The sequence below is a fragment of the Sesamum indicum genome, linkage group LG8 (assembly GCF_026168435.1).
Source record: "Sesamum indicum cultivar Baizhima isolate 11 linkage group LG8, ASM2616843v1, whole genome shotgun sequence".
Taxonomy (NCBI): domain Eukaryota; kingdom Viridiplantae; phylum Streptophyta; class Magnoliopsida; order Lamiales; family Pedaliaceae; genus Sesamum; species Sesamum indicum.
This window is the reverse complement of record NC_142664.1, coordinates 2,262,748-2,284,922: the sequence shown is the minus strand read 5'-3', so window position 1 is coordinate 2,284,922 and position 22,175 is coordinate 2,262,748. Positions and strand designations below refer to the sequence as shown.

At 34.9% G+C, this 22,175-nt stretch overlaps 2 protein-coding genes and 1 long non-coding RNA gene across 4 annotated transcripts; 2 read left to right on the top strand and 1 right to left on the bottom strand.

Annotated features, from left to right (window-relative positions):
* Positions 1-3,952: 3,952 nt before the first annotated feature.
* On the bottom strand, positions 3,953-8,463 carry RUG3 (Regulator of chromosome condensation (RCC1) family protein). 2 transcript variants are annotated; one of them, XM_011087161.3, is made up of 6 exons: positions 7,782-8,456; positions 6,443-6,582; positions 5,544-5,738; positions 4,997-5,125; positions 4,689-4,844; positions 3,953-4,465 (listed from the first exon to the last, which is right to left on the bottom strand). In XM_011087161.3, exons 1-6 carry the CDS (start codon positions 8,315-8,317, stop codon positions 4,272-4,274), a joined length of 1,350 nt encoding a protein of 449 aa, XP_011085463.1. In that variant the 5' UTR covers positions 8,318-8,456; the 3' UTR covers positions 3,953-4,271. The 2 variants fall into 2 exon arrangements, with proteins under 2 accessions (XP_011085463.1, XP_020552160.1); XM_020696501.2 differs by lacking the exon at positions 4,997-5,125 and having other exon boundaries at positions 7,782-8,463.
* A 1,242-nt stretch (positions 8,464-9,705) lies between these two features.
* Positions 9,706-12,860, top strand: LOC110012392 (uncharacterized). The gene is made up of 2 exons (XR_002287542.2): positions 9,706-10,697; positions 12,229-12,860. It is a non-coding gene; the product is annotated as an uncharacterized LOC110012392 (long non-coding RNA).
* A 5,087-nt stretch (positions 12,861-17,947) lies between these two features.
* LOC105167442 (uncharacterized) lies at positions 17,948-20,580 on the top strand. The gene is made up of 2 exons (XM_011087160.3): positions 17,948-18,457; positions 20,295-20,580. The coding sequence occupies exons 1-2, from the start codon at positions 18,047-18,049 to the stop codon at positions 20,412-20,414; spliced, it is 531 nt and encodes a 176-aa protein (XP_011085462.1). The 5' UTR covers positions 17,948-18,046; the 3' UTR covers positions 20,415-20,580.
* Positions 20,581-22,175: the final 1,595 nt, after the last annotated feature.

The following is a 22,175-nucleotide window of genomic DNA, read 5'->3' as shown; positions in this document are numbered from 1 at the left end:
TAGAAACTTAAATATTTACCACAATTAATCAATATTCCCGATGGCGTTTAGCGATACCCAAAATATTTGTCATGATTTTCGCCACACTTACAGAAACAACGACTAATAATCATTGCGAAGCCGTGATTGATGATTTTTTTCTTTTGACTATAAAAATTAAATATAGTAAAAAATCATACTTTTTTTAGTATTTATAAGCTGACTTGAATACACTTTAAGTGTAACATTTATAACACCATAAAATTTAAATATGAAAAGAGATTAATGTGGTGCACATGGGAATTAGTGATCCGACCGTTGGGTTAATACTCGAATGGCACACACGTGCATTTTGACTTATAATTGTCCAAACCACTTTATGGTCAATAGCAATAAAGTTTCAATTCTTAAAATAAAAATTTTATTTTTTAAAAATATTAAAGTTATATTTTAAATTATTCTCTAAAACAATGATGATGCTGCTGAACAACTACATCATCTATGATGTGGTCGAGATTTTTACAAAGGGATAAAATTGAGAATTTTACCTACGGCACAATTATATACCAGGTGAACACGATTGTCGAGTGACGTCTTTTTACCAAAAAAATAGTCACTATCAATGAATAGTGCTTGGGTTTAAAAAAAATAATATTTTTGGTATTTATAGTAGCGTCGGGAGTTATATTCTGTGGTGGGTTGTATTTGTTTAACATATGCCTCATATATGTTAAATTATTTTTTTACTCTTTTAGATTAATATTTTTTTACCAATATACATCAATCAAAAAATTATGAAAATTAATTATTTAATATTTAATATCTATAACATACTCTTCTCTTACAAACTATATTCTTATTTGTTGTGGCGTGCGATGCAACGGGTGTCTCATTGTGCGAATATTATTTTTCTAGCTTCGTAACTTTTATAATTGTCCTTAGAAAGACATCTTGTTAGAGAGAGGAGATTTTAGACTTATAAGCCACTCAAGCTCTCTGTATGCAGTCAATATGATCAATATCTGATCCAAGAGGGTTGAGACGAACACATTACTTTGGTCCCATAAATAACGCCGAGATAATGTGTGCCTGTGACGAGATTGGTGCGCCGTCACGCCTCGTATTATGCATTCTAACTTTAAGGCCCTTATAAATTTGTCTTACAAATGCAATTTCTCGTCTGCAATCAACAGGAAATAAAGAGTAAAATTTATTCTGACATCGAGATTTTATTATTAATATCACTTTAATATATGAATAATTAGAAATGATTGAAAATATCATTTTAGTATCCGAGTTTCATCACTAATGTCACTTTGGAACCAAATTCATATCATTCTTATTATTTTTTCTATTATCTTTTTATGTAATGGCAATTTTACTTTTAAATATTAAATAAAAAATAATAAATACATCAAAGAAAGTTTGTATTAATTTCTATAGATATATTTAGTCTTTGTTTGAACCAATTCACTTTTATTTTCATATTTGGTTATCAAGATTATTATTTTTATTATTTTGATACTTCCACCATCTTTATTAATGAAATTAATAATATTTTTATCATTTTGATAATTTCTACCAATTGAAATTAATAATATTGATAAATAAAGTAAGTAAAAATAATAAATTAGTAAAACATTATTATCTACTATAATACTCAATTATAAGAAATAAAAGTCAAATGGCTCACACAAAGACAAAAACTGCATTGATTAATTTTAATTCAAACTTTTCTTTGGTATATTTATTATTTTTATTTGTTATCTGAGGACAAAATGATCATTACATAAAAAAGATAATACAAAAAAAAAAAAAGAATACCAGTCGGATACTAAACTAATATTAATAGTGAAACTCGAATACTATCAGTATGACATTAATAGTAAAACTCGGTACTAATTTTATCAATTGTAATTACTCGAGTACCAATATAATATTAATAACAAAACTCCAATATCAATACGAATTCTACTCTTAAAATAAATCATTTAATGCTTAAAATCATTTTTAGAGTAAGATGATCATTTTGAAATTAAATTCGATCATAACTAATTTTTGGTAAAAGAGAAACGAAATTTGTAACTTTTAATACAACTATATATTTTTTTTATTTTAATTGAATTGCCCATTACCCAAATTAAATAGTTTTTAAATTCCTTCATTAACCTTTAAATTTTAACTACAATTTGTATTAGCATCATTAATTATTAATCCAAAGGCCATAATATTTTTTCTAAATCAATTATCTTAAAATCAATTATACAACCACATGTCGACTGAGTGTAGATTAGAGTTCAGAATCTACAGTAATTTTTAGATAAATTCCATTACACTCCTTAAGGTTATGCTAAATTACGCAAAACACTCCCATATTTTACAAAATTATAGCACCCCCTGAAGGGTGTTAGTATAATCAATAATATTTTGGAAGGGGTGTTTGTGTAAGTTTTTGTATTTGAATAAAAGGTGTAGTTGTAGTTAGAACTATAACCTCAACAAGCGTAGCTGTAAATTTATAAAAAGTAGGAGGGTGCTTGTATAATTTAATATAATATCAGGGATGTCAATATAATTTACCCGTAACCTATTTATTAATTTAATTTGCAAGGTGTACCACATCAAAGGAAGTAAAAGTGTAAAGATGTCATTTTTTCCATTTTCAAGATTAGGGATTTTACTGGAAAAGGAAGAGTAGAGTGATGGAGAAGATGAGTCGTTGGTTGAATGCAGACAAGTGCTGCCCACTTGGGGTAGTAAGAAGGAAGGAATTGTAGTTATAGAAAGAACCATATACGATGTTGTCTTTTATCTCATATATACACACACCTAACGGTCCCAAAACATGATGGCTTCTCCTGTGTGGGGGCTGGGACCGTGATGCCTTCCCATTCACGGGTGCGCTAACAACCCTGCACATCTCAATCATAAACTGCTCCCACACTACCCTAATCATACGCCGAGACATTAACTTTTGGGCGCTCAAACGTTCCGATGAGTGGCAAATACTGTCAACGGCACACCATCAACATCCAACCGTAGGATGTGACGCCGGTTTAAGTTTTACTCGATTGAGAGTAATGTGTTGAGGTACAATACACTTATTCTATGGTAGATGAACAGTGATGGAACGTAAAGCTTGACCCGACATTATATACGAGTTCATTGGTTTTCCAAACGATCTAATTCAAATAGTTGATGGACGATATTTTATTGTAATATACGTGACGCTATCCCAGTAGAAACTAATCTTAAAAACTATACAAGTAGAGAAATTTTCCAGACAGGGTAAATCTTTAGGTCATATGTTTAACTTCTTTTCATATTTTCTACAAACATTTACGATATGTCAAAAAGACTTCATAGTATACAGTTTTAGGAGGGTGACAATCAAATGTTAAATACACAGCACCTAGCATGTATGGGTTGGATATAATCAAGGTTAATTACACTTACTCCCAACCTTTTCTTTAAAATTACACTTAAACCCCCTCAAAAAATTATCATTTTACACCTGAGCCCTTTTCGTTAGGATTTGAATAGAAAATACTGAAGTAAGCAAAAAAAATTACATAAATTTTTAATTTTGCCCTTCATTTAACATTCTCAAGTATATTTTTGCATTTTATAGAGATAAATGTAATATTTATATATATATATATATATATAAAAGAATGAAGCATCATTATATTTTTCCCTACATAAGTACAAAATTATTAAATAAAACATTAAATAAGGGATTGAAAATTTATGCAATTCTTTTTGCTCATGTCAGCATTTTTCATCCAAATTCTAACAAAGAAAATCAGGTGTAAACAAGGAATATTTGGATGGAGTATAAGTGTAATTTCAAAATTTCTTTGGTAAAAAGTGTAATTTTGCATTTTTAGATTTTTAGGGGGAGTCTAAGTATAATTCACCCTATAATCAAATCTAATTTTGACAAAAGGATTCCAATTCATACATGAACGGGTACGATCAACCTCAGACTAAGATTTCCATAACCCACGCACAACTTTTCATCGTCCACATCATTCTAACCGATAACAAACGTCACATTACCTGCTGTTGCTTAGTGGCAACTTCAGACAATTATACATAGCCCAGAACAAAATTTTGAACCTTAACTAAGCTTGAGGAAGACAACAAAGTTGGACCCCAATCTCCTAACGTAACGTGTTAGAAGTTGCATACACATAAGTTCATCGGCTTTTCAACAAACCTAAGTTTCTCAACCCGTCATATATTTCATGCTTGGGCATTAAACATTTAAGTGGTTTTAAGTTCACTTACTAGCCACCTGACCTTGAAACAAGGCACATTGCATGAGAAGCACCAACAGCAACTGAAACTACATTGTGATCCCCGAGCCCGTCATCCTCCAAGAGAAACTTAACCTCGATGGGTGATGACTGTACATCTCGAAGTCCAGGGACACCTAATTGACTATCTGCCGTATTCCCCCACATGTACAACTTCCCCTTGTCTGAAGAATTAAATAACAAAATTTGGTTATCTTCATATATCTGCGGGGCTGTATGGTAAACTGTTCAAGCAAAAAGAGAAAAATAACTTCACATGTGAAGGTTCTGCCTAGCCAAGGTCCACATACCCAACCTAAGACCAAATGGATGCTGTTCGGAACCCCCTAATATCAAACTTAATAATTCATAAATCATTTATATGCAAATGAAAATCGGGTTTTTTACCGGTTATAGCCGCTGATGATGAACCTCCACAAGCAATGTAAGAGATCCTCTCATTAGCTAAGGCCTCCACTGGTTCAGGAATTTTTCGACTATGAAGGGAAGAGTGGCCTAATTGACCATGTCCGCCATGACCCCATGAAAGAACTTCCCCTTTGTCTGACATAGAGCACAGTTAGATACATATAGATATTCTCTGATATCTGTAATGTGAACTACAGCACAATTAGATACATATAGATATTCTCTGATATCTGTAATGTGAACTACAGCACAGTTAGATACATATAGATATTCTCGACAGATTATACCTGTCAAAGCAAGAGAATGATATCCACCACTAGCTATTTGAACTATACGAACATCTTTGAGACTGGGAACAGGTTGAGGTTTCCAGCCACCAATTTTATCACCTCTACCAAGCTCATAGTTGGAGTTGGCTGTGGCAGAAACACATAGACAATACTAATAAGACTTGGAGCTTTGTTGATATTGGTTTCTTGTAACGCTCATTCTTATTCAGCAGTTTAACTTCTTCAACTTACAGCGTTGCAGTTCTGGTTAACTAGCATTAGAAGTTCCGATAATCTTGCCTTAATCATGATTTGTTATCTTGCTCTAACTAGAAAGGTCCAGCACCCAAGATTTTGGAGGTATTATTGGATGGAATATTTGATTGCAATGTTCTTAGAGCGCTATTTCATTTTCAAATTAACAAACATATTGCAATCTAGTTTGTCTATGATTCATAAGAGGCGTAAAGTTTCATCTTACTATATTTCAAAACGATCCTCGGGGTGAATTAGCTTATTTCTGAAATTTGAGATCATAAATAATGAATAACAGGGCATTTCTTACCACCCCAGTTCCAGAGTTGCCCCTCTTCAGACAACGCCATTGTAAAAAATCCCCCGCATGAAGCAGCAGCCACGGGTACAGGCAGTGCTTTTACTTCAGAAGGTGTGCTGTTACCACCTGCATGATCTGGGCCACAACCCGGGCCGAGGCCCAATCTACCATCCCCTTCATCTCTTCCCCAAATGTAAAGTTTGCCTTTATCAAAATATAATGTAAAAAATACAATGACAAACTAGTTAGAGAAATACAGCAATAAATTAAGTTGCTTCTGTATGTTCAAGCCAGGTATGACAAGAAAGTGGAATAAGGGAGTGTATATATACTATAGTTGAGAACAATTATCTCACAGTCAATACACAATAATAAGCACCAAATCTCAGATGATTTTGATACTAAGATAAACACAACTGAAATCATGCTACCATCTCCAGCAAAGCAAGTACCATTGAAACGTGTAAATCATCTATCTGTCAGTAATCAATTCCCCTCCATTAAGCAGTTTTCAAGTGGTATGCTAGTCCTACTGTATTCTTCATAATATCTACAGATTAAAACATATGGTTGGATTAGCAGAAAATATATTGACATGATACATGACCTTGAAGAAGTACCAAGTTCATTATGAAAGTCAGCTATGTCATTGAATAGCAAACAGAAGAATCAGTATGTTACTTTCCACTTTGACATAGTTTACGTACTCATTCTCCATAGATGGATTTTATTATATATTTTATTAAACCTTCATGTAAGATGTTACAATGTGGGCAATCAGCTTTAGGAACTTATAAAGAGACCTAAAAGCGGCTTCAAAACTTTTCCTATGTCAACTAATCCAAAAGGATAGAAAGATAATTTGTCTGCTTAAAGAAACAAAATATTGTAGCCAATAGATATCTAACCAGATTTGGTGATTGCAGCCGTATGGGTACCACTGGTTGCAATACAGCATATTTCTCCATCCCAAGATCCTTCTACCAATTTAGGTAACAGTTCTCTGTGATACACAGAATGTCCAAGAGCCCCAAATCCACCATAACCCCTGAAAACTTCATTTCGTAGAAAAGAAGTATCAAAATTTGCAAACAAAACCTTTATCCAAGTCAATGGCTAGAATATGCAATGCAAGTCTCAATGAGTTAATAACAAATATCAAATGCTACAAGGTAACTCTATTTGAGATCATGTAGAAGTAATGAAAGAAAGCATAATATGATTTAACTGCATACGGGTTTTAGTAAATTTGCCTCACCAACACTGACATATGGATTTTTTCATTCACTAATAAATTCTTATGCTTCCCATAATGATGCAAGTGCGTTGGCAAGAATGGAGCAGTTCCAAAATAAAGCAACATGATGCAACAATGCATGTCCGTGCATGCATACACATAAAGTGTTCACATTTAAGTAAACATAATTCTTGGTACAGACTTGATGTGAATTTGTATCTCATTCTACTCATTAGACCAAAGGAAACCAAGGGATTATGGAATTATGTTGCACCTCTCCTAGTGCTTGGTTGCACCTTACTTGAGCGAATTCTCCATTTTAATTACAAACAGTTATATCTCTTGTCTTGCCCAAACATACAAATCTAAAAGATGCAATAGAGAACTCAATACTTGAGTAACATGAACTTCTCATCCATAAAATCAAAAGAAGAATAATTCTACCACAAAAGAAAGCCTTCTACAGATGGTTCAACGGAAGTATATTGTCACGGACTCACGGGTATGGTGATTATGATTTAGCTGCTTATAAGAAGCTTAGTGGACGGAAAAATAATTTAAACATAGACGAAACCAGCTCTCAAAGCTTCAATTTCGTGAAAATCAGAAACTTTAACTCCATCTTAATATATTTCACAAAAGATTTAACATGGACTAGAATAACTGGAGGAAAGTATCACATATTTAACTGGGTGGGAAGTAAAAAAAAACTAGCAACTAAAGTTATGACAATTCTTCTAAGAGTTATACCACCTCACAACAACAACAAAGGACATTAGTAAACCAGACCAGCATAATGCTGTAAGAAACTACACCATGGAGAGTGTCAAAGAAACCCATATAAGTAGGGGCATGTACCTGAAACCTTATACTAGCAAGACATAAATCTCTGTAAATCAAGACCCACATACAAATGGATAACTAGATGAAAGAAACGCAATGGATATTCGTTTTTTGTGCTATCTTTTGTGGTGTTCAAAGCGACGGAGAATGCTCAAAGAGGCACTGACCAAGTGAAGACACGGCCGAGGACATCAAGCGCGACGGAATGGAGACCACCAAGAGCAATGCTCTTGAGCTTCGATTCCAGATTAGGGTTCAGAGTAGGTACAAAAACCGGGTTCTCATGCCCGAACCCGAGTCGTCCACCGTCCCCTTTGCCCCATATCCAGAGCTTCCCATCCACCACCAAACCCGAATGGAACAGCCCACACGAGATCCCAACCTCCACTTGGGCCTCACTGGAGCTCAACCTTTGGGAGAGACGACCAGGAATGGCGTGAGAGAGCGAAAAATTAAGTGGGACAGAGAGGGTGGCAACAGGCGCCGGATATATCCGAATTTCCTCGATTCCGCCGCCGAGCTGGCCGGAGGCGCCGCGGCCCCATGAGAATAGCTGAAGGATGATCGATTCCTTGCTGGTAGAGGTCTTGCTGGAGTGCTCCCAGAGAAGAGGGGGCGGCTTGGGTGCGGCGGTCGCGGATAGGTGGCGCCACCAACAAGGACAAGATATGGGGGTGAGAGTGCGGCGGAGGAGGAGGGCCATTGCCGGCTGAAACGGGTTCAAGAGGTTTTAGAAGTGCTCAAAGAATCAAATTTGGGGTTTAAGAAATAGGAAATTATCGACCGATTGACAAAACGAAAGAAAAATGCCCTAATAAGTATACATTTGCATTTGAGTCAAGAAATTAAAAAAAAGATTCAAACGAACCGCATCCAGAGGAAATAAGATGGGCCAAAATACCTTTATATATTTGGATTTGTTACCAGACATAATTTGAAAATAAGTCGAAATATGTTCAATATTTAAATTTATTACGAGACACTTTTATGTACGTATAGTTAGCTCATTCGACACATTTCTAAATGCAACCCTAACCCTCATTTCTAAATGAGTCTACGATCGCGGACCACTACCATTCAACTTCCTTTATGAAAACCAACATTTTCATACCACTTCCATCCTTTCTTATCTGAATTGCAGTATTTGGGCGTTCATTCAAATTACATTATTTTTTTTTGTGCTTATTAAAATATGTATTTGTTTTATTATTTCAACAAAGTTTACTTTAAATGTCATATAATTGCATGGAATAGTTTACAATTTATAATATTAAAATTATTTAAATAAATTCGTGGAATGTATTATTGAAATAGTCTATTTAAATTTAACAATTCAAATAGAACATCCAAAAATATTTTTACCATTACTAATGTGCATAAAATTATTTATTAAATATATATTTATTATTTTTGAAGCAAGGAAAAATTTGAATACGATTTTTCATACATATATATATATGTACACAATAGTATATATATTTCAGTCCACCTATAAACTTAAACAATATGTATAATTATAAGTATATATAAAAAAGATATGATCGGACAATAAAAAATAAATTTTGTCTCTCAAGATACAAAAATGAAAGATAAATAACTATGTATTTGATATATGTTTGAATTTATTTTTAGAGATAAATTTAAAATAATTTAAAATAAGTATTGTATGATTGATGTTGACTTTTGAGAGAAAAAAACTATTATTCATTATCAAATCATATATATTTTATATGTATTTATATATATGTGTGTGTATATTATTTTATTTATAGGTGGATTTAATTATATAGTATTCTTGTAATTATATTTATATGGCTTGCAATCAAAAAGTAAAACCATTTGAAGCATCGTCTGATTGAAAAAGGCAAGTGAGGACAAATGGGGTCGACCTAATAAGATGAAGAGATAGAGGAACCAATTCAACAAGAATGTTGGGTTTTACGAGGAACACACCAAGGCATGGAATGAATCTCACATGAGAAAGAAAAGATTCAAGGATGGTGACGAACGACATCATAAAAACAAGGGCCCTATTAAAGTAGATTGGCAAAGGTTAAATCACTACATTGAGGGGACACTACCGCCCGTTGAGCTTCCTCCTCAACTTTTCACCAATTGAGAATGTCGAGAAATAATGTTAAACAAGCATTGCGTGCAAGGCAACCCATGAGTTTTTTTTGTAGGGTCACTTTTCAGCTCAGTCGAGTGAATCTCTGACAGCCCATGCCCACGACATATATAGAAGACATTTGCAGTCTCGCAAATCTCTGATAGCCCGTGCCCACGGCTTACCACCAACATGCTCGGCCTTATACTTAATCCCTAATTTTTTTCTCTTTGATTTTTTTTTTAATTTTTTTTCCTTCATTTATTTATCACTTTTCCCTTAATTTCCATTTTTGAACAAACAATTGAAAATAAAAAAAAAAATCCCAAATCAAGTATACAATTCAACTCAGGGTTTCTCACATTGTTCTTTGCCCAAGATTTACGGCTCCATCTCCTTCACCGACCCTTACGGCGTTGTTGCCGCTCCACTACTCACCACCGCCCGTCAAACCGTTGCCTCTCTTCACCGCACCGAACTTCACTACCGTTGTGTTGCCGCCAGCCACTGCACCTACTTTTAGACTGCTCGACACCGACAACAACATTGGAAATCTGCGATCAATCGCCCTGGTCCCTCCATTGACTCCTGCCATTCTCCATCGCCTCCAAGCACACCACCACATTGCCGACGGAGCAACAACAGCAACACCACCTCCTCGGCGGCAACCGCCTCATCAATATTTTTTTCTCTGATATCTATTTTTATTTTTTCCTTGTTTCCCCCTTTTGTGTTTCTTTTCGTCCCCTCTACCCATTTTTCCTATTTTAGTTTATCTTTGTTCTTTTAGTTCTCTCCCACTAAAACATGATTTTCATTGTTTCAGATTATTATTTTATTTTTTTTCTAACAACTTCTTGGGTGTTTTACAGGAACATGATGGACATCCCACGACTTTCTCAGTCGCATTGTCATCTCTTCCCCGCCTGACAACGATGTGGTTGGGAACCTCCACTTTCACCCTCGGCATCATCATGTCAGTATTGTTTTCTTTTTCTCATTCCTATTCATGGGATATAGGACATTGAGGGCAATGTGATTCTTAATTTTGGCGGGAACTTTTATACTTTCATGATAATCTTGGTGTACACGATGTGATTTGATTTATTAATTGAAAAGGTGCACGTCGAATTTGTTCTGTTGAATCCCAATTTGACTCTCGTTGACATGATTAATGAATGCATTGTTAGGATTGCAAGATACAAACGACATGATAGGAAAGAATTCAAACTTTTTATACTTTTTTTATTGTCTTGATAATTATTTGAGTGACGAATGCTTGTGAGTAAAACACATGAGCCAATTTCTGTGAGCTTTTGGGCATATGAGCACATATCTTATTGCTCTCATATTTTATTTGGTTGTGTGATGTCGTCTCTGATTTGATTTTTTTAAAACTTGCTTGGTTATACATGTCGAGATTGCATTGTTGTTGGGAGTGGTGAAAGTGATAATAACATTAGGATTAACCCAATTCTTGTTGTTAAGCCCGTATAAAAGTCCACCCTTAGTAGGCCAATTAATCTTAAGCCTAATTTCATTGTCATTATAGCCAAGATACAAGCTTTGATGACCATATTTTTTTATTAGACCTTTGAACCCCAGTTTTAAAGGATTAAAATGACAGCTTGTGGACTGTTTTCTCCATCAGTGTTATGGTACAAATGTATAATCTCTACTCCGTCTGAAAAAAGAAAAAGAGAAAAACAAGGGACAAAAAGAAAAGAAAAACAGTTTGTGGAAGTTGAAGAAAAGAATAGAAGCGAAGAAAGAAGAAAACAAAGAAAAGATGGAGAAAAAGTTGTGATGCAGTATAAAAAAAAAAAAAGAAGAAAGTTATCAAAAGAAGAAAAAGGAGTTTCTAGTTAGCAGAGTATACACTTGAACAAAGAAAATTCGTAGAGTGGCAGACTATGCAAGCAAAGTCGCCTAATTCCTTTAACCCAAAAGAACCCTTCGTGTTTCTATATTTTTTCTTTCTTCTAACCCATACCTAAGGCCCCATTACAATCCAGAAAAGACCCTTTGATTCCTGCACCTAACTGACTATTAAACAGCGGAGATGTGATATAAGAACAAGCATATGATAAAATTTTGCCACGGCATGACTTGAGAGTTGTTGTTCACCCATAAACACTTTGAGCGTATTGAGTGAATCTTAAGCAAGGTGTTAACTTACTTTGCATTTTGGTTCTGAAACGATTGTTGAGACAATTGATTCATTGTGTGGTTTGTGTGAATTTGTACTATGAAGTCTATTATTACTTGCACCTTAATAGTAAGTTCATTTTGAAATGTTGAAGTAAGTCGAATTGGGGTGGAATGCAATGAAATAGCTTTTTTTTCTAAAAGGGGTGATTGAATTAAATTGTTATATGCTTGAGGACAAGTATGACTTAAGTGTGTGGGAAATTGATTAAGACAAATTATATGATGTCTTTTTCTATTGATACCCCTATATTCTTGTGATATGATGCTAGTTCTTGGGTGTATTTGTGACATTTTAGGTGCTTTTGTAGAAGGAATGAGAGTTGCAAGAAAATAGTTAAAAGATAGAGAAAGGAAATATTCCAGTAGCAGCGCTGCCAAAATAACCGGTGACCCATGAGTTATTAGAAGTCTGTGAGACAGAAACTGATTTCACTGTTACCTGTGCCTACGGGTTATTAGACGTGCAGTAAACTGAGATTGAAGATTCCTAAATTGAGTGCTGTTTGGAAACTTGTTGTAGAGCTAGTTATTTCCTTATAGAATATTTTGAGAAATTTGGTAGGAATAATACTAAAACGGAAAGAAAAGAAAGGTAAATGGAAGGCATGATTTATTGTTCCTCCTACCATATTGGAAACTAGCATAAAAGGAAGAAAGGAGGCAAGAAAAAGACATCTTTTGGCTGAAAAATTTTGAAGAACAAGAGGAGAAGACGAGAAGATGAGTGGAGGAGCAAGGCAAGAAGATGCCAGAGTGACAGATCATTCACGCCCAGCTTTCGACTCCATGAATTTTTCTATATTTTTCTCTTGTGCTTTTGCCTCGAGATAGGATGAACTAACTTAATTTTTTCTAAGGCTTTTGGGAGCCTAATTGAGACAATATTCTAAGTATTTTTATCGGATTAATCTACAGCTTTGTTTTCATATATCTGCAAATTATTGTGCTTGTTCTTATAATTTGAGAGTTTGATAATATCTTGAGTTTATTTAATTATGTTGATGAGATGGAGGGGATTTGGCATAGTGCATAGAGTAATTTATAATGTGAACTGAATGATATGTTGACACACATAGGTATGATTCATCCGGTTGCATAGGTTGTTCACAGATCATAAGGTATAATTGTCACGAGTTTTAGATTGGAGAGATCCACTATTTCCTTGATAATAATAGATTTGGTATAGCTCGAGAGAGTTTATCGAATTAACTTGGGAAGAACCTCGGTATATGAAAACACTTGCATGCTAGATTAATTTATTAAATTTCGCATTCATTGAATCAATTAGGTGGACCTATAGCCTTAGCATCTTTTTCATTATCAAATCTTCTCCAACACTTTCGTTTATTTTGTTCTCTTTAGTAGTTATTTTTCATAATCATAATCCATCAGTTGATCCTCGATCATCCAAATAATCGTAGATTAGTCATAGTTTCGATAATTATTTTATTTAAATTATCGTGGAATCGATATTTATTATACTACTTGATAGCTAGTGCACTTGCTAGTGACCTATACATATTTTGGCAATCACGACTTAGCTTCACACAAGCTAGTCAACCTTCTTCCCTACACACTCGGCCATCATGTATGATGTACGAAAGTAGGGACAAAAATCAACAAATATGTAGGAAATGTAAGATCTGACACGCAATCAAGCAACAAAATAATTTACAATCGAAGCCAACCTTATATTTTATTGCCTTCAATCAAAATACAAGAAAATAGCTTGCACACTAGGGAATTCGTCCAACCCCCACTCTCCAAAAACGTATAAGCCAGTCAAAGCAATACAAAAATACATAAGAATACAGTTGACACCCTAAACTGTTAGGGAAAACTGACTAGAACTGCTGCCCACTATGGAAAACTGCCCATGACCGTCTCCTACAGCCTTACATAGCATCATCCCCACTTAGCCATGTAGATGGGCGGTTACCACCCATTAACCGCCTCATCGCATACCTCTTGCTTCAGCTCACGCAGCCAACCACTAAGCTTTGGCCGTTGTCGATAGTCGTTCTGCCTTGCCGACCGTGGACCACCACCCACCGAGTGCGTTCTGCGCCAAACGTCTGCCAGCCTGTTGAGAGCCACCCGCATCTGTGTGCTCCCGCGCGCACTTTCCTACCGACCGTCCCCGCAAATGTGCACATGCTCGCCCATGTGAGCACATGCCTATGAACGCTGCTTGCCCTCTGCCCAAAACGTCCAACACATTGTCAAGACTCAAGCTTGCATTGCTCACAATCTGCCGACACTGACTACCAATGTCCAGGCCTACACGTCTACCCACTGTGCAGCCTGCCAAGCCCGTCACCCGACCATTCCTCAACTTAGCAGCAATGTACTATGTTTTGTTTACCAGTCCCATGTCATGGCACCAATACAAGCCAACAGTCCCATCACTGCGAATATGCCTCGTGCCGACGTCCGTCAACACTCGTAATCGAGTCCAATGCGCATGCCTGCCACATTAGACCAAACTTTTTCTCAGGAATCTTATAGTAAGGAACTAGGAATTGGGGTTATTGCGAGGGATGTAATGGGAAGTGCTTGGGCTGGATATCTCAATAGTTGGCTAGGCAAGTGACCAGTGAATTGGCAGAAGCAATGGCGGCTCCAGAGGCCGTCCTCCTTGCTGAAAGACGAGGTTGGCAATCCATTCTTGTTGAAGGTAATTGTGCTGCGCTTATACAAAATTCTCGATAGGGATCTTTCACTTGTTGGCCCAGTCAGTTCGAACACCTTCTACTTAGTAGTTGATCTTTTTTCTTGCCACTTTAGTTTTGTTAGGTGTGTTTGTAATTCTTTAGCTCATGTTTTTGGCCAAAATAACTATTAGCTCTGCTGAAGGTAACTCTGACACCCCATCAACAATTGCCCATCTTCCTCCTTTAAACTCTGTAGAATTTGTCCTGGTAATTTTGTTGAAGACACATAGTAATTAAAATAGATGTACATTAATAAATTGATGGATTCAAAGTTATTAAACTAGATTTTATTGGTTAAAATCAATTAGTTAAAAAACACAAATTACATCCAATTAGTAAAAGGGAAAAATGCAGCGCACCCCCCGTGATATGGGCAATGTGCATGATACCCCATGTGATATAAAAAATACCAAATTACCTCCCTGTGAAAATTTTATTGGAGCAATTGAACCCCTGCGAGTGGAAGGTGTAGCGCACGCGCCAATGTTGCGACTGGGGGGCCATATTTATGTTTTTTTTGACAATTTTGCCCCTCTTTCATCAAATGAAAGAGATAGTGCAAAATACCCCCCTGTGTTAGTGTAACGAGCAAATTACCCCCGTGCATTTTTTTCCAAATAAAAGTGCAGCAGCTTCCACTTGTTTCTCACGTTTTTTTCTCCAAAAACAAAGAAAATGTCAAGGTCATCTACCTCATTCCGTATTTTAACTTTTTTGGCATTCTTGTGACTGGATTCCTCATGCTTTAATTTCAAAAATAAAAGTTCAAAATGTACAGAAAAAATAAAAATACTAAATAAAATTGACAAAAACATAAAATTGGATTCCATTAGAAAGGATTGAAACTTAATGTTTTTTTTTACTGCCACATTACAAAAGGAACTGAGTGTCATATTATAGACAGTTTTTTTTCACATTTACAAAAGGAATATGCCATTTATCCAAAAAAAATGCCATTTACAAGATGAAGATGCAATCTAAAATACTGTTGTTGTCTTATCTTTTGTCTCTCTTTCATCTTGTCCAAAACTTGTGAAATAGTTGCCTTCTTGTTGTATCTCCTAGTTGCAGGTATTGAAGAAGCTGCTGGAGTATCATTCCCCAACAATGATGCATTTCTAGGGCCTTGATAGCCTACCTGCTGCTGCATTAAATTTGGATTTAGAAAATATTTGTTGCAGTTGGGTTGGTTTAAAAGTATTTTCATAAAGAAGAACATACCTGGGTTGCAAAGCCTGGTGCAGGTGCAGGTGGTTGTACTACACTGCTGCTTTTTCTCTTTCTTTTTGATGTAGCCTGCAAATTATAATAAAAAATGAGTTTAAAAAAAAGATGAAGGGATAAAACAGAAAGAGCATAATTCACTGAACATGCTTAATGTTACCTTTTTACTTGGTTGCTCTTGCCTTAAAGGGGGGGGGGGTTTGAGATCATGTGTTTAGGATGTTTTATAACTAAGTTTAGGATGTTTTATAAATTTTCCACCCCACCAAAAATTTATATCATGTGTTTGAAACATCTGCATATAAATAAAATAAACTACAAAAAAATAATGCTTCAGCAAGAAGTAAAACCATAACACAAGGGGTACAAATACACATAACAATAAAAGCACAGTAACTTCCCAACTATAAAAAACAATCAATAATGCTTCGGCAAGAAGCAAAACCCTGACACAGGGTGTTTTTCATGCACATAAGAATAAAAACAGTATATATAGAAAAGCCTACCTTAACTGCTTTCAAATCAGATGCTTTGTCAGCTTTTCCCCTCACAAAAAGCCTCCCATACTACCTTAGCTAGGTCATGTCATGGAAACAAACAGAAATCTTTCGTCAGAAGCCAACAGACATACATGATCTACTAAGCTGGAGTTGCCACACCACTCCCCAAATGAAATTACACAAACATAATAAATAATTCAAAAATATAAATACCAAATATGCAAGTGCAAGCAATTCAGGAGTACTTCCTCCAAACATTCTGTTACTAGTATCAATGCAACTTTATCTTTGAACCAATTGCTTAATATTAGACATTATGTAATTTTTGTCCCAATTAAACTGGTTCTTTCAGGCAAAAGCACTTGCAGAGAAGAATATGCATGATCTACTTGACCAGAAAGAGCAGGCATAAACATATGTAATAACCCTTATAGAAAATTTGAATTAATGATTGCCAAAATCCCCATAGATTTGTATTCTTGAAACTGAGATCAAGATCAATTACTGACAAAATTAAAATTTCATTACTATTTTACCACAATACACACAAATATGAAAACAAGTGCTGGAAACCACTAACTGCCACACAGAACCATTCCCAGATTTTTTTAAAGAATATGAAAAGGAGGAAACATGACCATCCTGCAGAGACTCCTATAACCAACTTGAGCAAAAACCGCAACTACAATGGCCCCTTTAAACTATCTCCCTTTTCATCAATTTTCTCATCTTTGTTACCACCAAGTACTTTTCAAGTACCAGAATTCTATAGGGAAAAAACATCTTTGTTACCACCAAGTACTTCAAGTACCAGAAGTCTATAGAAAAAAAATTTAAACACACACGAAATATCATCAGGGAACTCCATGGAGAAATGAAAGGAATATAACAGCCTACCAAAAAGAAACTGAGCAAACAGTGTAGAAAGGGACACTAAAAGTGCAAACTTACCAACCTTAAGGAATAGTATCCTTGCTAGAATCTTAAGATATCAAATAAGATCGAGACTAACCTCGTACGGTGTCACAGTTGCGAGTGACAGCATTTGGCGGGGATAAAGGGAAAGGGAAACTGTTCGCCGGCGGAAATCGAAGCTCCAAATAGCGAAAATCAGAGCTCGAAATAGCAAAAAACGATGTTGCAGCCTCGGGCAACAGCGTTTGAGTGGATTTCGCCGGCGGCAGTGGTGGATTTGAGTGAATTTCGTGTTCTCTCAGTCGCCTCTCAGTTGCCTCTGTCGTCTCTCTCTGTCTCTCGCCAGAAACAAAATAAAACCCTAAGTTTAACTAACAGTTAGCATTTTCAAATATAAGGAGGGGTATTTTCGTGTTTTACCCTTCATACCAATGTTTAATTCATATAGGGAGGCAGTGTGCTACAATATTTAATTGACAGGGGGGTATTTTACGTTTTTTTTAATATATAGGGGTAATTTGCTCTTTATCAATAACACACGGGGTATTTTGCTTTTAACCCATTAGTAAAATTGGTAAGAAAAATATTATTTTATTTCATTTAATGTATGATCTGCCTTTTTGTCCAGATCCCTTTTCAATTCCAACGGCTACTTTCTGTCCTCTTCCCCCCACCCCAACTCGCACCACATAAATCTCTGTTTTTCAACAAAGGAAGAAACCCACAACAATTTCCTCTTCTCCACAGCCAAATCTCCAGCCATGTCTCCAATCTCCAGCGATGGAGCTCCACTTCCACTGGCAATGGTGATCGAGTATCTCGAATCGTCCATGTCAACAGAGCTCCTCGGCAAGTTCCCAGACAATTCTGCCTTCGATTTCAACTACTCCCAGAGCTCCATCTGGTCCCCCCTGCTGCCCCGGCCACCGCGTGACTCCGACGCCGGCGGCCTTGATCTCTCCAGGAAGCTGTCGTTTGGTGACGGTGGTGGGGTGGGGTTCCTGGAAAATACCAAGAAAGTTGCTGCCAGGATCAAGCGGAAATTCACCGACGCCGTGCTTCAGAATATCAGCAGATGCCGGAAGATGAAGAGGAGAAAGAGAAAGTCCTTCGGCTTTTCTCCGGTCCCATCTTCTTCCCGACGGTTGTCTTCCTCTTCCCCGAGTCCAAAGGTACTAATTTTGCTCTTTTCTTTTCAGTCAGGAATTTGATCAAACAGACATGCTGTTACACTTATCTGCTGATTGTTGTGCAATGAGTCATTGCTAGTTTCAGTTGAAAGGTGTTTGATTGAGTTTTTTTTATATATTATTTCTTGTTGTTTGAGCTAATATTAAATTTTGATTTTCGATGAATTTATTTAGGTATTAAAAGATTAATTGGGCTATTCAGGAAAACTCGATGACATCTACAATTTACACTTTCTTTTATTAAAAACCTTTTGTAATATAATTTGAAATATAAGTTATTTAAAATATTTAATTATAAGACATTTAAAAATTTATAAAATGTTTGCTGAATTTTTTAAAGAAAGAGTTTAAATTGATTAATAAAATGTCGGAAAACTATTTTGGGAAAAGTAAAGAATTCCTAATTTATTTTTAAACCTTAACAGACTCATTTCAATTATAATTACAAATTTATCATTGCTAATATCTCATTGATTCCATTATCTTAATCTAAAAAATATACGTACCAACTTTTAAGATCTTTTAAATAAGTTAACCAAGACATCCTTCAGGGGATGTATAAGAATTTAGAATCGAGCTGAATCAAACACATTATTCTCCAAGCTTATTTGATTCATTCTCTGAGCTTAAAAATTGTGTTTGAAATTGGTTCGATTAGGCTAAATTGCATATATGGTCCCACAAAAGAAGGGTCGGCACTTTTTTTTGGTCCCATGATTTTTGAGAACTCGTTTTTTATCCCAAAACGTTAAGAAAAGTTGCAAAGTTGGTCCCTTTTAGCAACTTTCCGTTAATTTTTAATGGAAAGTCGTAAATTCCTGTTAGTTTGTTAACTAATTTATTTTTTTGGCCTTGTTGCACATTGGGTGATGAATTGGAGGGTAATCTACCGCCAAAATGAGTCCCCTCTCTCTCTTTCTTGTACTTTCTTTATTTTTATGTTTTTTTAATAACAATTTGTAATGTATGAAAATAAGAATGTTCCAACTTATTTTTCTTATAATAAAATATTGTGATGTTGCCTGAAAAAAAAGTACAGAAAATATAAATTGGTGCAAAAAAAAAGAGTATTTATGTTTCCAATATTATCGACAAAATAGAAAAAAATGTACAATACACAAAGCGACATGGAAAATACAATAAAATGTAACTGTTGCTTTTGTGCATTTAGCATTTTGCTCTATTTTGTCGATAATATTGAAAATGATATATACTCTTTTTTTGCACCCAATTTATATTTTCTACAATTTCATTTTAGGCACAACATCACAACATTTTATTATAAGAAAATAGGTTGAGATATTCCTATTTTCTTTCATTAAAAATTATTTTAAAAAAAATACAAAAATAATGAAATTACAAAAAGGGAGAGATGGGTCTTATTTTGGCAATAGGTTTCCTCATTTCATCACTCCACTTGCAACAAAGTCAAAAAATTGAGTTAGTTGACAAACTAATACAATTTGTAACTTTCCGTTAAAAATTAACGGAAAGTTGCTAACGGGACCAACTTTGCAACTTTTCTTAATGTTTTGGGACAAAAAATGAGTTCCCGTAAATATAGGACCAAAAAGGGGCATCGGCCCTTCTTTGTGGGACCAAATATGCAATTTAGTCGGTATGATTATATTAAATGAAACTTTAATTAAATCGAAAACGAGACAATCTCAAGTAGTTTAATATTTTGAAATATATTTTATTATTTCTTCACTAATCGAGTCACACGAGGTTTTACAAACTGTTTAAAGATCTTACAAGTTGATAAGACACAATATGTTGATAAGTGATTGTGGGTAGCTCCAACGGGTCTTGTGTGCAGGCATGGGCTAAAGTGATGAAAGCAGCTGCTAAGCATTTCAAGAAAAAGAAAAACAAGAAGAAAGACTCAAATCTTCATTTGGATGATCTCTCCAACCATTTCACAGATGGGAACTTGTGATGCAATCTCCATCCCCCATTTCTGTGAAGTTTGAGTTGTTTGGTCTGCCGATCATCGTATGTTGTCAGGAATTCCAGTTCTTGGTTGTTTGATCTGCCGATCACCGTATGTTGTCAGGAATTCCAGTTATTGATTCTTTCTGCTTTATGATAACTCTTCATGCATACTTCTGTTCTTGCCATAACTCCTAAATCTATCTGACATCAATGTGATGTTGGTTCTATTGAAATCTATAGATGCATGGACACGGAAACTGCGATACTGAAAGTCGAAAAAATTTGGGATACGATACAGTATTGATACGAGTATAAAATTAAAGTGTAGAATATTTGACACCATAAAATAAAGAATGAAAATTAATATTATAATAATATGAACATGTCTTAAGTCCAAATTCTTAGTTCCAAGTACATGACTTTAAAAATATACATAATTAATTTATATATGAAGTAAGAGCAATGAACTATTATTAATTGAATTAAATTGATTACAATTATTTTTGTGAGATATCAATATCTAACAAAAATCATTACAATAATCATACTTTGATCAATAATATTAAATAAATTAAATCTAACCAATACCTACTATTCAATAGACACAACATCCCATCCATAAAGTGGGATTCAGACCCATGACCTCTAAGGTCAAAAGGTTTAAACTTCGCCAACTAAGTTAGGCCTTGTTGTCACCTGATTCATTTATTATTATAAGCAAATGGAGCTTGAAATGTACATCGATTCAATCTTTTCTTTCTGTGTTCTAATGAAGAAGAAAGATTTAAAAAAATGAGAAACAAAGAGGTTTAATGCAATTTATCTTCGTATGATATTGCGAACGAGTAAATTACCCCTATGAAAATATAATAGTGATTTACTCCCTTATATTTTTCAAAATGAAACAATTTACCCCCTTATACAGGGAGGCAAATTGTTTCATTTTAAAAAATACTTCCTATATTGTATATATTTTCTCTTTTTTGTTTTCGACATACAAATATAGTGTCTGGCATATGATATTGCATGAGGTGATTTATTGAAGTATTGGAATCCATCAAAGGGCTAATTGTGTGTTCTTGCTATATATCATAATCATTACTGAGGAAAGCTTTGAGCCTTTGTTCAGTTTCGTTTCCATTCTCAGTATTCAGTTCTTTCAGATAGTGAAAAGTGAAAAGTTAAAATATATTTGTTTATATATATCCTTATTGGAATTAATTTTACCATCATCTTCATTTCAATCATTACTTCTGTCTATACCTACATACACTTTTAGAGCTTTTTGAATCAATACCATGAATAAATTAACAAAGTTTTTTTTTTTTTTTTTTATAATGTATTGATATTGATGTGTTCAAAAAATATATAGGTTTAATAAATATGAATTATTGTTCAAAACTTGAGTCGAAGTGAATGCAAATCCTGAAGGGACTTGCAAAAAAGGCGTTAGCACTCCAACGCTTAAATTAGTATTGGATTCGAGATCAAATAAAGCAAAAAGTAAGTGAATTTAATTAAAAATCGAAATATGGAGAATAAAGTTGGTAAAAAGTGTAAGAGCGTGTGATAATATGCCTAGAGATAGTTTAGAAAGTAAGAGATGTGTCCAGAAAGTGAGAGGGGCATCTAGAGAGTGAAAAAGGTGTCCTCCGTATAGAGGAGTTATTTATATTTATCAGGGGAATGCCCCCATCCATTGGGGGTGTATCCCACTCCTAAGAATCTTGCAAAATTGGTTGGGATGGTTGAGATAAGGGATAAA

What these genes read in the sequence shown, in the direction of transcription:
- RUG3 (XM_011087161.3), bottom strand. Translation starts at nt 8,317, where the DNA reads ATGGCCCTCCTCCTCCGCCGCACTCTCACCCCCATATCTTGTCCTTGT. An exon ending in GGCTGCAATCACCAAATCTG is followed by an intron (nt 5,739 to 6,442) that starts GTTAGATATCTA and finishes ATTTTGATAAAG; the next exon opens with GCAAACTTTACATTTGGGGA. An exon ending in GCAACTCTGGAACTGGGGTG is followed by an intron (nt 5,126 to 5,543) that starts GTAAGAAATGCC and finishes TTTCTGCCACAG; the next exon opens with CCAACTCCAACTATGAGCTT.
- LOC105167442 (XM_011087160.3), top strand. Translation starts at nt 18,047, where the DNA reads ATGTCTCCAATCTCCAGCGATGGAGCTCCACTTCCACTGGCAATGGTG. An exon ending in CCTCTTCCCCGAGTCCAAAG is followed by an intron (nt 18,458 to 20,294) that starts GTACTAATTTTG and finishes TCTTGTGTGCAG; the next exon opens with GCATGGGCTAAAGTGATGAA.